The sequence below is a fragment of the Vipera ursinii genome, assembly GCF_947247035.1.
Source record: "Vipera ursinii genome assembly, chromosome: 3".
Classification (NCBI taxonomy): domain Eukaryota; kingdom Metazoa; phylum Chordata; class Lepidosauria; order Squamata; family Viperidae; genus Vipera; species Vipera ursinii.
Window position 1 is genome coordinate 92,681,893 of NC_139516.1, and position 14,197 is coordinate 92,696,089.

Sequence of the window (14,197 nt, forward strand, 5' to 3'; positions counted from 1 at the left end):
TTCAGAAATGGTAACTGCAAATGGCAGTGTTTATTGTAGCAGTGGTAATGAGGGAGAGTGGTCCATATGTAGACCCACATTCCTGTTCTTCAATCCCTGGAAGATTCTCAAGATAGCATTGCCAAAACTATCTTTAAAGAAAAAAATAAAATGTATTTTTAAAGAATTCTTTAAACAAATAAAATGGATATTCTTATTAAAACTCTGAAATATGAGTAGGAAAATGAAAAGTGGGACTTTAATCATTTTGATCTTGCCCATCTGGTGAAAACCACACCGTGTCACCACCACAAATCCAATGTGTTTTTAGTCTTCCCCCCACCAAAAATAAAATAAAATAGAAAATCCACGTCACTGCATAAATGTTGCGTGTCCCTAATTTAATGTCAGATTGGGATGGGGTAAGGGATGCAAAATTTGATTTCAAGGAACACCTGAAAGGTCATAATTCTTAATGTCAAAATTAGTATATTAAATTTGCTTATTTCCTCTTCCATTCCCATCCTTCTTTCCATTCGTATTTATAATTAAATTTTAAGTTTATGAAAGAGATTATAGGATGACTAAAATTGAAAATGAAATCTGCGCAGCCTTCAAGGTTACTGTGATGAATGCCATCAGAAACATATGTGATGTTGGGTTGAAAATAAGTTTGACGAAGCAGGGCCAAAAGTGAAGCTAGTCCAATTTAGACATGATTTTGATTTAACTGGAGACTGTATCTCCGTCTAGGTCTAGGAATAAAAGAAACAAACATTTCTAAAGATCTCTTGAGTTTACAATCAGTGCTTGTGCCTATTATTTAAATGTGACTAAATGCTTTACTGTATGACATTTTAGCAATCCGTACTCCTTTATTAATGGCTTTGAAAGTGATTTGTGGAAATAACTGGCCATGTATTTTATTTGAATAAAAAACTTCATAGCTCTTGAAAAATTGTTCTATTCGATACAATTCCTGAGACTGTCATTTTTGGTTTTATAGATTCCAGCTGGGTTGGGAATACATTACCCAGAATTCCCAAGCAGAACTGAATTTGAGGCATTATAATTGCATCATATCTAGAGAGTACCTGGTTGGGAAAGTTATAAAACTTTATTTATTTATTGATTGATTTGATTTCTATAGCTGCCCAGGGTTGTTTGCTAAAATGGTTGACTATAGAAATCAAACAAATAAACATTTTTTTTCCTAAGAAAGAGGTGTTCAGCTTCCGCCAGCACCATAGCTTGCTTTCTGTGCAACATTTGGCATTGCACTCCAAAACTCCAAAGATTACTTACCATTTTGGGAATGGGTAACATGTTGCCTTAAGGATCTAAGGACCCATTTCATTTTTAAAGATTTTTTTTCCGCGTCCTTATTATTTTTATAAATACCTCAACGCAGCAAACAAATAGTCCTTTCTCATCCTATATTCCTCACAACAACAACTCTGTTAAGTGGGTTAGACTAAGAGAGAGAGAGAGGCTGAGGTCATCCAGCTGGCTTTCACGGCTAAGGCAGCACTAGAATTCACAGTCTCCTGGTTTCTAGGCTGGCACCTTCACCACTACACCAAACAGGTTCTCTATGGACAAACTTTTAAAATAGTTATTTCTCTAGTCAAAAAAGGATGCAGAAGTCACTGGGTAGAGTTGCTGCAGAATCTTAATTGAATAAAATAATTCAAAACTTGGCTATTGCTTTGGGCCTTTTTCCTCTTCAATCCAGGCTCTAATGAGCACCAGTGAGTGTACAGACAGAAAAGCTTAATTTAATTTATTATTTCTTTGATATTACTAATCATGGTTTTTAAAATCCAAGCAAATTTTGTGTTCATGTCTACCTCTCTTGCTTTTCTTTCCCACCTGGTATCTTTTAAGCTTTGTTTGAGATTTGCATTATATCAATATTTCTTATTGTATTTGAACTTTAGAACTTTGACTAGACACCCAAGCCCCATTGGGTCATCCTTTCAGAGATGTTTCCTTACAGAAACAGACAAACAGAATGACTATGAGTAAATCTGTAAAAAAGCAATGGGAGAGAGAGAGAGAACGAGTGGCCCAAGTGACTCATCCCTAAGGTGGGACTAGAATTCACAGTCTCCTGGCTTCTAGCCTGGTGCCTTAACTGCTAGACCTACTGACTCTCTTATCCCTTAAATTTCTCCCTCCACAAAAGAGTCCACATTTTCAGGTGTGCACTGAAGCATGTTGTTTATTGACATCAATGAGTTTTTAAACAGCTTAATTTTGACCATGGCCATAGTTAATGAAGCTGCGATCAAAGGGTTGAACTCACCTGCTTCATATATAATGTATGTCTCCTTTACCTAATGTAGAGCACATACAACAATCCATATAAATGCAAACGAATGGCTTACATGGTTTAAATTAGGGCTAAGACTCTCTATGTAAATTTTGGAGAGCAATTGAATAATGTGGATGACAGTCAAAACAAGCAACTGTTTCCTCATATGTATTTAAATTGAGGCAGTTTAGGTTTCAGCTACTTAAATGCCAGTGGACCATCATTTGGTTTCACTTTGAATCAGAAATAAAATGCACAAAATGCACTCTGCCTTCCCATGACACTGTACATTCTTTTCCATTAGAGCTGTAATAAATGTTCAAAGGGCAAGGTTTTGATTTAATTTGCCTTGTCACTCTCATTTATTTTACTTGAAAATTACAAACGAGTATGGCCACGACACAAGGATGTTCTCTTGTGACAACCTATCAAGCTATAGTGCTCTGAAGCAGGCTGCGTTCATTTTATTCAGAATAGTGCTAGGGAACTTCCTAAAGGAATAGATCCTATAGGGAATTTTTCACTTTTAAAGCTGTTTCTGATTCCCTAATTGGGTCTGCTTTTCTCTCCCATACTCAAACAAGTCCTCGATTTCTGACAACACGAATGCCCTAACTTTGTTCGGGCACCCGACTATGCTTCAATTGTGATGCTTGAGATAATAGTACAATAGAGTAAAATAATGTGGATGGGTTGCATGCACCTCACATTTAAAGCGATTAGTTAAGTAAATACAAATACTGTGAATGCTCTATGATTTATCTTACCTATGTGGTTGTGCATGCTGAACAGATGGGTAAATACAGTTAACTTCTCCTGATTTATCCAGTGTTTCGAAAGCCGTGGAGAAGAGCCGTCCGTGGTGCTGACAGCTTTACTCTGACCACCAGACCTTCTGCTCAGTCTCATCTCTAATTGCAGGATTTGTGTCAGGGCTGCATGTTTGATTTTCAGTGTGTTTTCTCCCTCTTCATGCTTTAGACATTTTTTGTATTTGAACGGAACTCTGTATTCCGTTCAAAATTCTATATTTGTAGAGCGGGGATACAAGAAGGAATCTTGAAGAAAGTATAAAGATTCCTAAGCTGTAAGTTATATAAGTTAAACACTTTCTGAAGGTTTTCCTTCAGTACTTATTACCACAAATGATCTAATCTAGCCTTGTCTGCATTGAATGTTGTTTCCCCAGGGGAGCATATTATCTGCTTTAAATTCAGCTGAACTTTTTTTTTCCTTCAAAAGATGTACAAAGGCAAAGGGTTAGCCTGATCCATGTTTTACTTGACATAAATTCGTAGAAATAAAGGGACATGACCATTTATCTTGATGTTGTTTCTTCCAGGCATATACATACATACACACACACACACACACACACACACACACACATATAGTGTAAAATTTGTCATTGAGACTGGCACAGAGAACCCTTTTCATTTTACTAATATTCTGCTAGAACCTACATCTCAGTTCAGTGGAAAGTGTTTTCAGTGTGGCCCAGCAGTGCTTCTGATCTATCTAAAATCTGAGTATTTGCAAGGTCGTTAATACAAAAAACTCAACAATTTTATTATGCAAACTCACTTGTTGCCCAGTGACTAGAAGAATGGAGCCTTCCTTCCCATGTACCACTTGCCGATAAATATGATCTAGAATTAAGAGTTCACTCCAGCAGTTTTGAAGGAGCTTCATTTGGTCATCAACCTATGTACCAAAACAAAGAAACAAACAAAAGAATACCTTGGGGTTATTGCTGTTGCTCTCTTTTGATCTTTTTTTTAAAAAAAAATCATGCATTTCAGCCACCATTTAAAGAGTACAAAAACAAAAACCCATTGGGAGATACTTTCACATAAATTCTCTTGTGCTGCTGCTGTAATACCTTGCGACTGTATTAATAAGTTTTACTGCAACTGCCCATTCTGCAAAAGCATTTATTTTCTAGGAAAGGGCACTGAAATTGAGGTAACACTTTAAAGCTGAAATCATTTTCCCAATTGGGATAAGTCCTATTGAATTTAATAGGTGTTTTTTTTCCTGAGAAGATACAGACTTCTATTGCGGGATCATGAGATGAATGGATACTAAGTTTTCATGAGAGTTCATATTTCCAGTCTACATCCTCCTGCTTTTTACCAATTTTCAGTGTGTTATTTTTGTATTTTCCCCCACTGAACAAACTTTGGCATCCAGTTGAGTATGCTTAGTCTCTTCTCTTGTGCAAAGATGCACTATGGAAGCAATGCCAAAAGGAATTATCTTTTTTTTCTTTGAACATAAACCGATCTTAGAATTAGTTCAAGGTAGCTAGTAAGATCAATAATGAAAACCACAAAAATGGTTCAATTGCAGAGGGACATGGCACAAAACAGAAATAAATGATATGCTGTAAAACAGGGGTGTCAAACTGCCGGCCTGCAGGCCAGATGCATCAGGGCGAAACCAAGCCCACCCCATTACTGGCAATGGAAAAAAAACTCGCGATATGTCATGACATGTCACGTGACGTTGCGAGTTTGACACCCCTGCTGCAAAAATAACACTGAAAGGAAGAATGAATGTAAATTAATATGTTAAAAGATCAATAAAAAGGAGCATCGATAAATTCCCAGTATTTTCATTACAAGCTTCAGCTTTTTATCTTATAAATCAAAGACCATCCTGAAAAATAAACAGACTTTGCCAACCAGTAACATTTCAAAACAGACAGGACAAGTTGAATTTCCTTTAATGACTCAGTTATTCTTGCATGCCTGCTAAATGTAAACAAGTTGTGTCAATTAAGTATTAGTTTCAGAAAAAAGGCAACTTGTTTTACTAAAGTACTTTTTTATAGGTTTGTATGTAACATAATTTGTGGTTCAGAGGACGATCTATTTAATGAGCAGTATTTCATAGTTTTGTAAACCTCTTTAAGAACTGACTTCAGGATGAACTTTGTGTAATAATAATTAAAAAAGAGAACTTAAGGAACGATGTGTAAACCTATGTGAAAATTTTCATATGAACATTAAAAGTGAAATTGCTGCTTGGCATTTTATGAATGAGTTAGTTTGGCTCAACCAATGAAATAAGTAAAAAGATAAATCAATTAAAACATAAGTAACATAATTGACTGATAAAAAGCAACCATATTTGTCAGACATATAAAATTTTAGTAGAGACATAAAAATGCTTCATTGAATTACGCAAGCCCCTTCGCCACGACAAGGCAGTAATCCATGAAGGGGATGCCACCAATATTTTATTTTTAAAAATTTAACTTATAAATTGTTATTTTGTAATGTGCTTTATAATCACATAGCTATTTTCTGAAATGATTAAAATATCTTTATTGTTGCTTCAAATTGTTTTTATCGTTAGACTTAATATTTGTAAGTAGCACAGTGTTTTGTACAAGTGGGTAGCTGCTGAGATTGAACAGTTTAAAAAATAAATATTAGTCATTTGTCATAGTAGTGAACTTCAGTAGTTCAGTCTTCAAAGTTGTAGTATTATCTTTGTGTGTGTACGCATTTATTTTCAGAGAAAGGTGCCATAATGTTATTTACCATTTTAGAGATTCACAGTATTACCAACCTTTTCCCAAGGGAATTTATTAAATACCAGGAATATATTTTTTTCCAGGCATGTAGAACATCTATTATAAATATTCCTGTAGGTATTTGAATATGTATATTTATCCTGGTGGAATGTGTATCTTTTTATGCAGTGCAGAAGTATCATCTGGTACCTTTAAGTAGAGTTTTGGGAATGGTTACTATAATAATAAACCTAAGATTCAGAATAAGGTCAGTCAACTCTCCACTATTTAAGAACTGGATCTGCCTTGCGGCACTTTAATGCAACCTCATAATTAATTGCAGGAGGTGGCAGTCAATAGAGGAAGCTGCCTTAGCCTCTCATGAAGGATTGAATCAAACACTGCTTCTAGATCTATAAAAATGGTGTGAAAAGCACCTCCAGGAGACTTAGTGTACTATGAAGAGAGGTGGTGCAAAGTGATATATTGGCAAGTAATGGAAAACTGTGATCTGAAGCTAGCTTCTTCCATTCCTGGAATTCTTTCTTGAACTACCCAATCAATTGTACAAAGAACAATTTTGTGTCCACAGCATTTAAAACTTTTAAAGCTAAAGTGCCAAGGCTCTTGCTGTATGCTGTGTAATGTTATGCTTACAAACAGTGGTGGGATTCGGCCGGTTCGCATCACTTCCGCAGAACCGGTAGCTAATTTTTTGTTGCCCAGGCCCAGAATGGACTTCCGGAAGTGGCATCCACACAGAGAACCGGTTGTTCACATATTTGAATCCCACCACTGCTTACAAGGCTACTTATATGTTGGAAGCTGTTCAGCCTAACTTCTTCAAGTCTCTACTTCAAGCTCCCTGCATTGTAGCTAATGCAATCCCTTATTAGTTTTTGTAAGCAGATACTGCCTCCCTGGAAGAAAGAAATAAAGGATATGTCTGGCTCACTGTGGGCTCACTCTTTATCTGTGCTAGGCTTGAATAAAGTCAGGAGACTGTTCAGGTAAAGAATTCTCATTTTAAAAAGAGATAGAATCATTATTCCCTAACATTTATATCATTTATTCATTCTGGCTTTTACATTGGCACATCTGAATGCCCTCTCCTAAATGGTACTGTTGGGTAGATTCAATGGTGTTTTATAAAGAACATTTATGTATCTGCTGAGATTCTGAAATTGAAACATTAATGTATATATATCTGAATTGCCCCATTTGCCACTCTTTGACAGTAGAGTTAATCTCTCCTTTGATTACAAAATACTTAAGATAGTTCTCACAAACACCATTTATTAAATGAACAGGATCAGGCAGTCTCAAGAATTGTAGCTAAAATTGTACTACAGAAATTAAAAGTTATTGGGCTCAATCCATTTTCCAGGTGCCTGCATTTATCTGTTTGGTCTGTGACTGTATATTTTAATAAACAAAACTAATTAGAATTAAATTAGGAATTAGTAATTTCATTTGATGTAAATAATCAAGGAAATGGTTTCCAACGTTAGTAAGTCAGAGGGAAAAATTCATAGCAACGTCCAAAAACTTTCATTTTGTATGAGCATTTATTTTAAAATAACTCATAATGACAAGGAAGAACGGATTTCTTTGTTAAAGGTGGTTTATTATTTTCCAGACATGTTATATTAATATTGAATTCTATAGTTTATATTTGAAGTCATTTTTGGCGAAGGCTGTGGAAAATATTAAAAATTTGACAATAACTAAAACAACAGTAATAATGGCAACAGTAACAACAATAGCAACAGTTCTAACAGCCATTGTAATAAAATATGATCTGAAATTCAAACATCTATTTACATGATTCTTCTCGCATTTAATAGAATAAATTACATGTAGCCTTCGACTTATCATCACAAAAAGCCTAATATTTCCATTGGTAAGCAAGACAGTTGTTAAGTGAGTTTTGCCCCATTTTATGAACTTTCTTGCCACAGTTGTTAAATGAATCATTGCAATTATTAAATTAGCAACCGTTACAAATTTGAAGCAGTTCCATTTGTCCAAAGTTTGATCACATGACCATGGGGATGCTGTAACAGTCGTAAGTGTGAAAAATGGTCATAAGTCACTTTTTCAGTGCTATTGTAACATTGAACGGTCACTAAATGAATGGTGTAAGTTGTGGATTTAAATTGAAAGAGATTGCAAAATGTGAATAACTAGGACTGCATTATGATGCCCTTTGGAACTTGGTAATTTATTGTCTCTATATGCATCTACTTGTATTCTGTCTGCATTTCTGGTAGAGCCAATATTTAAACATGAACATATACACATAATGCGTGGCAGATTTTCTTTTGATTTCTATCTGAGTACAAAATGGGAGATGCACACCCTACCCTTTTCAAGATTCTATCAACAGAACAATCCTTTTATAAAATCACTTTCTATGCTTCTGTACTGAGACTACGTATTATAGTTGTTACTTTTGGGAGATAAGAAAGCAAGTCAAAAGTCCATGACATCATAGCAACCCAATGTGATTTGTTCCGGAAATTACAGGAACGGCATAGAAGCTGAAGACTTCTTTTTGATGAAGATATACGTTGAAAATTATTATTTAATTTAGCCTAAGTAAAGAAGAATCTGCTTGGTGTAGTGATTAAGGTATCAGATTAGAAACGGGGAAACAGTCACTTTCTCTCAGCCCTAGGAAGGAGGCAATGGCAAACCACTTCTGAAAAACCTTGTGAAGAAAACTGTAGGGACCTGTCTGGACATGTCCCAAAGGTGCATTTCCAAAAGGCAACTGGACTTCCTTTGTTTTCCTTAAAGACTTTCAGAACTGAAAAAGCTTCTTGGATGAGAAGTGAAACGTCTTGAAGGAAAACAAACAAAAAAAGCTCAGTTGCCTTTTGAAAAAGCACCTCTGGGACAACCATGACTGAGAATCTCATTTGTCTGTACATGACTGAATGGAAAAATAAAAGTAAAATAAGTGTTAATTATCATGCCGGGCTTAGCAGCACCATGCAGTAACTGTCAAAGGATCACATGAGTTTTCAACAGCATATACAGTAGTATAGTTTCCAGCACAGGAATTTATTTTCATTACTCTACCCTCCACTGTTGCATACCAGTCACATCCCACTTTGACAATACAGTTGGATGAAAGAAAGAGGAGTGGGAGATAGCAGATGGATCTATGATAAGTCAAAGTGTAGCCTGTGCTATCACAGGAACAACCTTGGTCTTCCCCCAAACTATATGAATATCACAATAATTCATTTCTACATAGAGAACAGAACAAGGCTGAATCTACCGTATATTTTTCAAAGACAACATTTGTTTTGCTCTGTCCAGTTGCATTTTTCTCTCTCTCTATCTCTTGTGCCTGTCTTAACAAAGCCACCGGCTATCTGGAAGGGAAGACTGCAATCAGGCCTTGTCAAAAAAGGATGAATCCCAGGTCTTCAACCTCTCTTCCCCAAATGTCCTCTCAATTTTAGTTTAGAACACTTTTCTGTGCCTTTTTATTGAAGGGTGAAGATAAATTATAACCATATTTAAGACTGATAGTTGACAGGCTAGGAATAAACAGAGCTGTTTATCTACAGCATGTTCCAAAATATATCTTGCAACAAAATGCAGCACACGCGCACACACAAACATACACACACACTAACGCACACATACACAGTGTGTTGTACAGCAATCACGTTTTAAAAGGTAAAATACGATTACAACAGCCTGGTATTTGATTATTGCCTGTTTGGAATGCCTAAAACAAAATGTGTTTCCCAGGATTGTGTGTCAGTTGTAGAGGACAGCTGCACAACTCTATTCAGACCACTGCACAGCTATTTTCTTTCTCTCACTCTCTCTTGTGCACCTCTTCAAATCTTAACAATCAATGTTACCAGGCTAATGTCAGCTCTACATGTAGATCAGATTAAGAAACCTATGCCATATTGGCTAGGGGTACTTTTATTGAAACAGCCATAGTAACAGAATCTGAGTGTGAATTATGGAAGATATAGTGTAGCACGTCTGAAGAGCACCAATTAGTAAGATAGGAACTGGGCTGTTTCATACCTATACAGTACCTATTTATCTATAGGTGGGGAGGTTAAAGTAGCATATAATTTCCCTGTAATGTAGGCCAGTATTAAATAGTTTCTCAGCATCATGGATTTCTTTTCCTGGGGAAATGTAGGGAGAGAAAGCATCAGAAGTTGATCAAAGTAGCAGATTAATAGATAAAAAGAGGCAGAGAGTGAACAGAGAAATTCAAACATTGTTGGATAGAAGTCAAATTATTTATTATAATGCTATTTATTGATGAACAGTAATTCTAATTTGTGGGTTTGGACAGAGGAAAACAACTGTTTTTTTAAATATCTAGTTACATGGATTAAATGTGTGAGGAAACACAGAACATGCATTTCATTAATTAACAGATAAAATCTGGCAACCTAAATAGCTTCCTATCAATTGAGAAAATCTTTATTCCAAAATGAACTTTGACATTAATAAATTGTGACCTATGATCAGACTCTTATGCAATAAAGACTGAGACAGCTATTGCTTTTTCTCCTGTAGTGCTCTAAGCCTACCTTAGCTGATTATTCTGTAGGAACATCATAATCATCATAATCATCATCACAATCACAATCACATTGATGCTGGGAGGGACCTTGGAGGTCTTCTAGTCCAACCCCCTGCTTGTACCCTGTTTATTTTATTTTTAACATGCCACTGCTTTTGCAGCCTTGAAAGGGAAGTGATTCAAAGCAGCCAAGATTGGCTCTGATACAAGCCAAGTTTGATGGTTATCCTTTGGAGCACTTGGATGGGAACCACGAATGAGCAAGTTTCTCTTCTCCCAACCATCTTGCATAGGAGAGGCAGAAGAAGGGCAAAGATTTTAATAGAACGGAGGTAGTAAAGAAGAAAATTGACGGAAATTCAAATGAGAACCTTAAGTTTCATTATAGTGTCATTCATTGTAACTGATAAGTATTAGCATCCTGGGCAGTACAAGAAAGTTTGATTTTCTTGATCCCTAGAAAGTTAAGGCATACTGCAGCAAAAATTAAATAAAATAAAAAATAAATCCTTTCCTTACCTCCACCAAAGTCCATCCCAATTATTTGTCAATCATATTTGAAACAATCTTATCTATGTTAACATTTGTGTATGAGGGATAGTTTTTAAAAGAGATGGATTTCTACTTTTTTAAAACTGAAGGTTACTGTTGCTGCAATATCACTACTGTTTTGCTTTGATAAGCAGCAATATCATTTACTTTATAATTAACTCAAGGTGGTAAACATACATAATACACCTTCTCTTCCTGTTTTCCCCACAACAACAACCCTGTGAGGTGAGGTGAGCTAAAATAGAGTGACTGGCCCAAAGTCATCCAGGTGCCATAACTTTGCCAAATTCCAATTCCACAAGAGTAATGTGTCCCAGAGTTTGGACACATTCTGTAGCTCATCTGAAATACCTTGGCTCAAAAATTGTTCTATGATACAGTTTCCACAAAATGAAGGTTACAAACATACATGATAGTTTTAGTAATGTGTGTATGCGTATAGAGATAGATAGATAGATAGATAGATAGATAGATAGAGATAGATAGATAGATAGATAGATAGATAGATAGATAGATAGATAGATAGATGATAGATAGATAGATAGATAGATAGATAGATAGATAGATAGATAGATAGATAGATAGATAGAGATAAATGGGCTATGTCTGAAGGATTCCTCCTTCCACATGCACAAGAGATCATTGGCTGCTAGGCTTCTTGATGGGTGCTGGTTTTGATAGCTGTCTCTGGCTTCAAGGCAGTATATCTTAGATGCAGTTGCCAATAACTGTTGATTCCTTTCCATGCTTTTTGTGAGCTTTTTACTTGCATTTGGTTCACCAGCAGTATTTGATAGACTCTTGGCCAGATCCAGAAGATCTTTATGTTCTTAAAACTCAGTGTGAATACTCCTTTCCTCCAGGACAAAGAAGAGATAACTGTAACCAAGTGTGATTATGCCAATAGAAGGAATGCTTAGCTCAAATTGAAAGGCATTTTAGGGCAAATACAGAAGTGAGGGACTGCTTGACTATGTCTCACTCTAGCATAAGACAACAGAACTTAACAGCCCTTTTTCTCCAGCTTGGGTAGAGAAAACAGCACAATAATGGTGGCAACCAGCAGTTCCTGGTGGTTTTTAGTTGGAAGGAAGGAAAGAAGGAAGGAAGGAAGGAAGGAAGGAAGGAAGGAAGGAAGGAAGGAAGGAATTACATAAAACAGATAAACAAAAAACAGAACAGGAGGCTGAAGACAAAAATGCTCTGTCTCTTGCTTGAGATGATGTCAACTCTGAAACTACCACAGACTGATGTACTAAAGATTGGTGTCAATTTTTTTTAATAAAATCAATACCATTCACATGTATTGATTACATATAAATATAGGGCATATTACCCCACGGTAAAAAAACTAAAGGAACACTAGACATATAGAGGGAAATCACTGATAATTTTCTATATTATTTTCACAATTTACAATGTACTTTTGAAATTATGCTTTGCCTTGTAGGATAAATCATTTTAGGCAAATGGACCTTTTGTTTAATTTCCTCTTTGGGGCAAAGAGCATTTGGAAAACTGTGGAGGGAAAGTTATTTCTTCCTCTCTCAGTGCTGTGCAGCTTGTAGAGATTCCCTTTCAGCTCTTATTAACACTAAGATGTTATTTAATCATGTTAAGTGTGATTTGGCAGTTTTGCTATAAGTCTGGTTGGACCATTGGAAGCAAAACAATAATCCACAGTATGTCAAGAGTCATGTGATTTTTTTTTAAAAAAAAGAGGGGAAGAAAATACCAGAAGACAAAGCCTTGCTCTTCAAATTTCCTAATATGACTAGGAACATATTGGATGTACTCAGTGCATTCTGAATGTACTCAGGCAATTTATTCCAAATGGATAGTTGACACCCTCAATGAATCATAGAAGGCCTTGTTGTAGCACTCACTAGGCTACCAGAAATTGATGCTTTGAAATATGATTTTGAAAGCCTAAAGTAGTAGAAAAACAACAGGGAATTGAATCAACCATGTTAGATGGGAGATGTCTCTTATTTGGCTGACCTGGACCCTATGTTACAGTGCACCAATCATGCCTATAACAAAGCATGTCATTCAGCAATCTGATGCATATTCTTTTGAGTGTCACTGTCTATTTCTTTAGCGCCAGGAGCTCATTTACTAGTTCCATGTGAATCATTCCTTCTGACCAAGACCTGTACGTCAGAGTTAGATTCAGCAAGAGTAAAATCAAAGAAAAATAAAAAACTAGGTTCTTAAGTTGTGCAAAAACCAGCCAATAGCAGCCAGGACCTCTAGCCTGGAAGTCTCCAGATGTTTATTAAATAATCCTAGCCATCATCAAAGCAACAGAAGGTACTATGGCATTTAAGTTAAGCTGGCCAGAGGAGACCATCCAAGATTCATCAAAATGTTCTGCAAATAATGACCCTGTTGTTTGGGGAATTGTAATAGGAATTGTAATATATGCACATTAAAAAGGTCTGTTTGAGTAAAGCTAATCTATATGGAGATTTGCTTCCAGGCTGATGGATTGCGCACGAGTACTAAACATCCCTCTAAACGTTTGGAGAAATATTGAGTAAAACAATCTTATACCAATATAACCTGCTTTTCTTTCCATGCTCTTCTTTATGCATGATGCTGATTTTCAATAGAAATTCATACAAATACTGAGCATAAAAGGCCATAGATTTTTTAAAATGTATGTATGTTTGTGTGTGTGTATATCTGTGCATATGTATGTATTCTGTCTGTCTGTCTGTCTGTCTGTCTGTCTATCATCCATCCATCCATCCATCCATCCATCCATCCATCCATCCGCAGGAATTTGGATCAAGCAAAGCATCAGATGTAGCTCCTGGCATTTAAAAAGTGCTTTTGTGGGCTGTTTGATTTGTTTATGCTTTGCTTGCTAGACTGAATGTAGGTTATTCATGTATGACACTCAGCATTACTTATGATGAATTATAAATATAATTTTAACAGTTTCTTTTCTTTCCTCTTTTTTTTTAAAAAGAGAATTTTTAAAAAGAAAATCCCATTGAAAACTCTGCAGATTATTTGTGCTATTTGGTATACAAAGTGCTTTGCTAACAGTCTTGAAACAAAGAATATTTAGAGTTCCTACTCTATTTATTATTATTATTATTATTATTATTATTATTATTATTATTATTATTATTCTTTTATTGTTATCTTGGCAGTAATTCCAATGAGATTATTGAAACCTAAATTAAGATTACAGGATGTAGGCTGCAAAAATCCAGAATACCATGAATGGCAGTGCAGA

General features: G+C 35.7%; 1 protein-coding gene across 2 annotated transcripts in view; it reads right to left on the reverse strand.

The window, feature by feature from the left end:
• NR5A2 (nuclear receptor subfamily 5 group A member 2) overlaps nt 1-14,197 on the reverse strand; it is a gene marked incomplete at its 5' end in the record, with an annotated part of 118,270 nt that overhangs the window by 36,789 nt on the left and 67,284 nt on the right. For both annotated transcript variants that reach the window (XM_083359480.1, XM_083359481.1), the window contains one exon: nt 3,881-4,000. In XM_083359480.1, the coding sequence (XP_083215606.1) occupies nt 3,881-4,000 (120 nt within the window). The remainder of the gene's footprint in view (nt 1-3,880; nt 4,001-14,197) is intronic.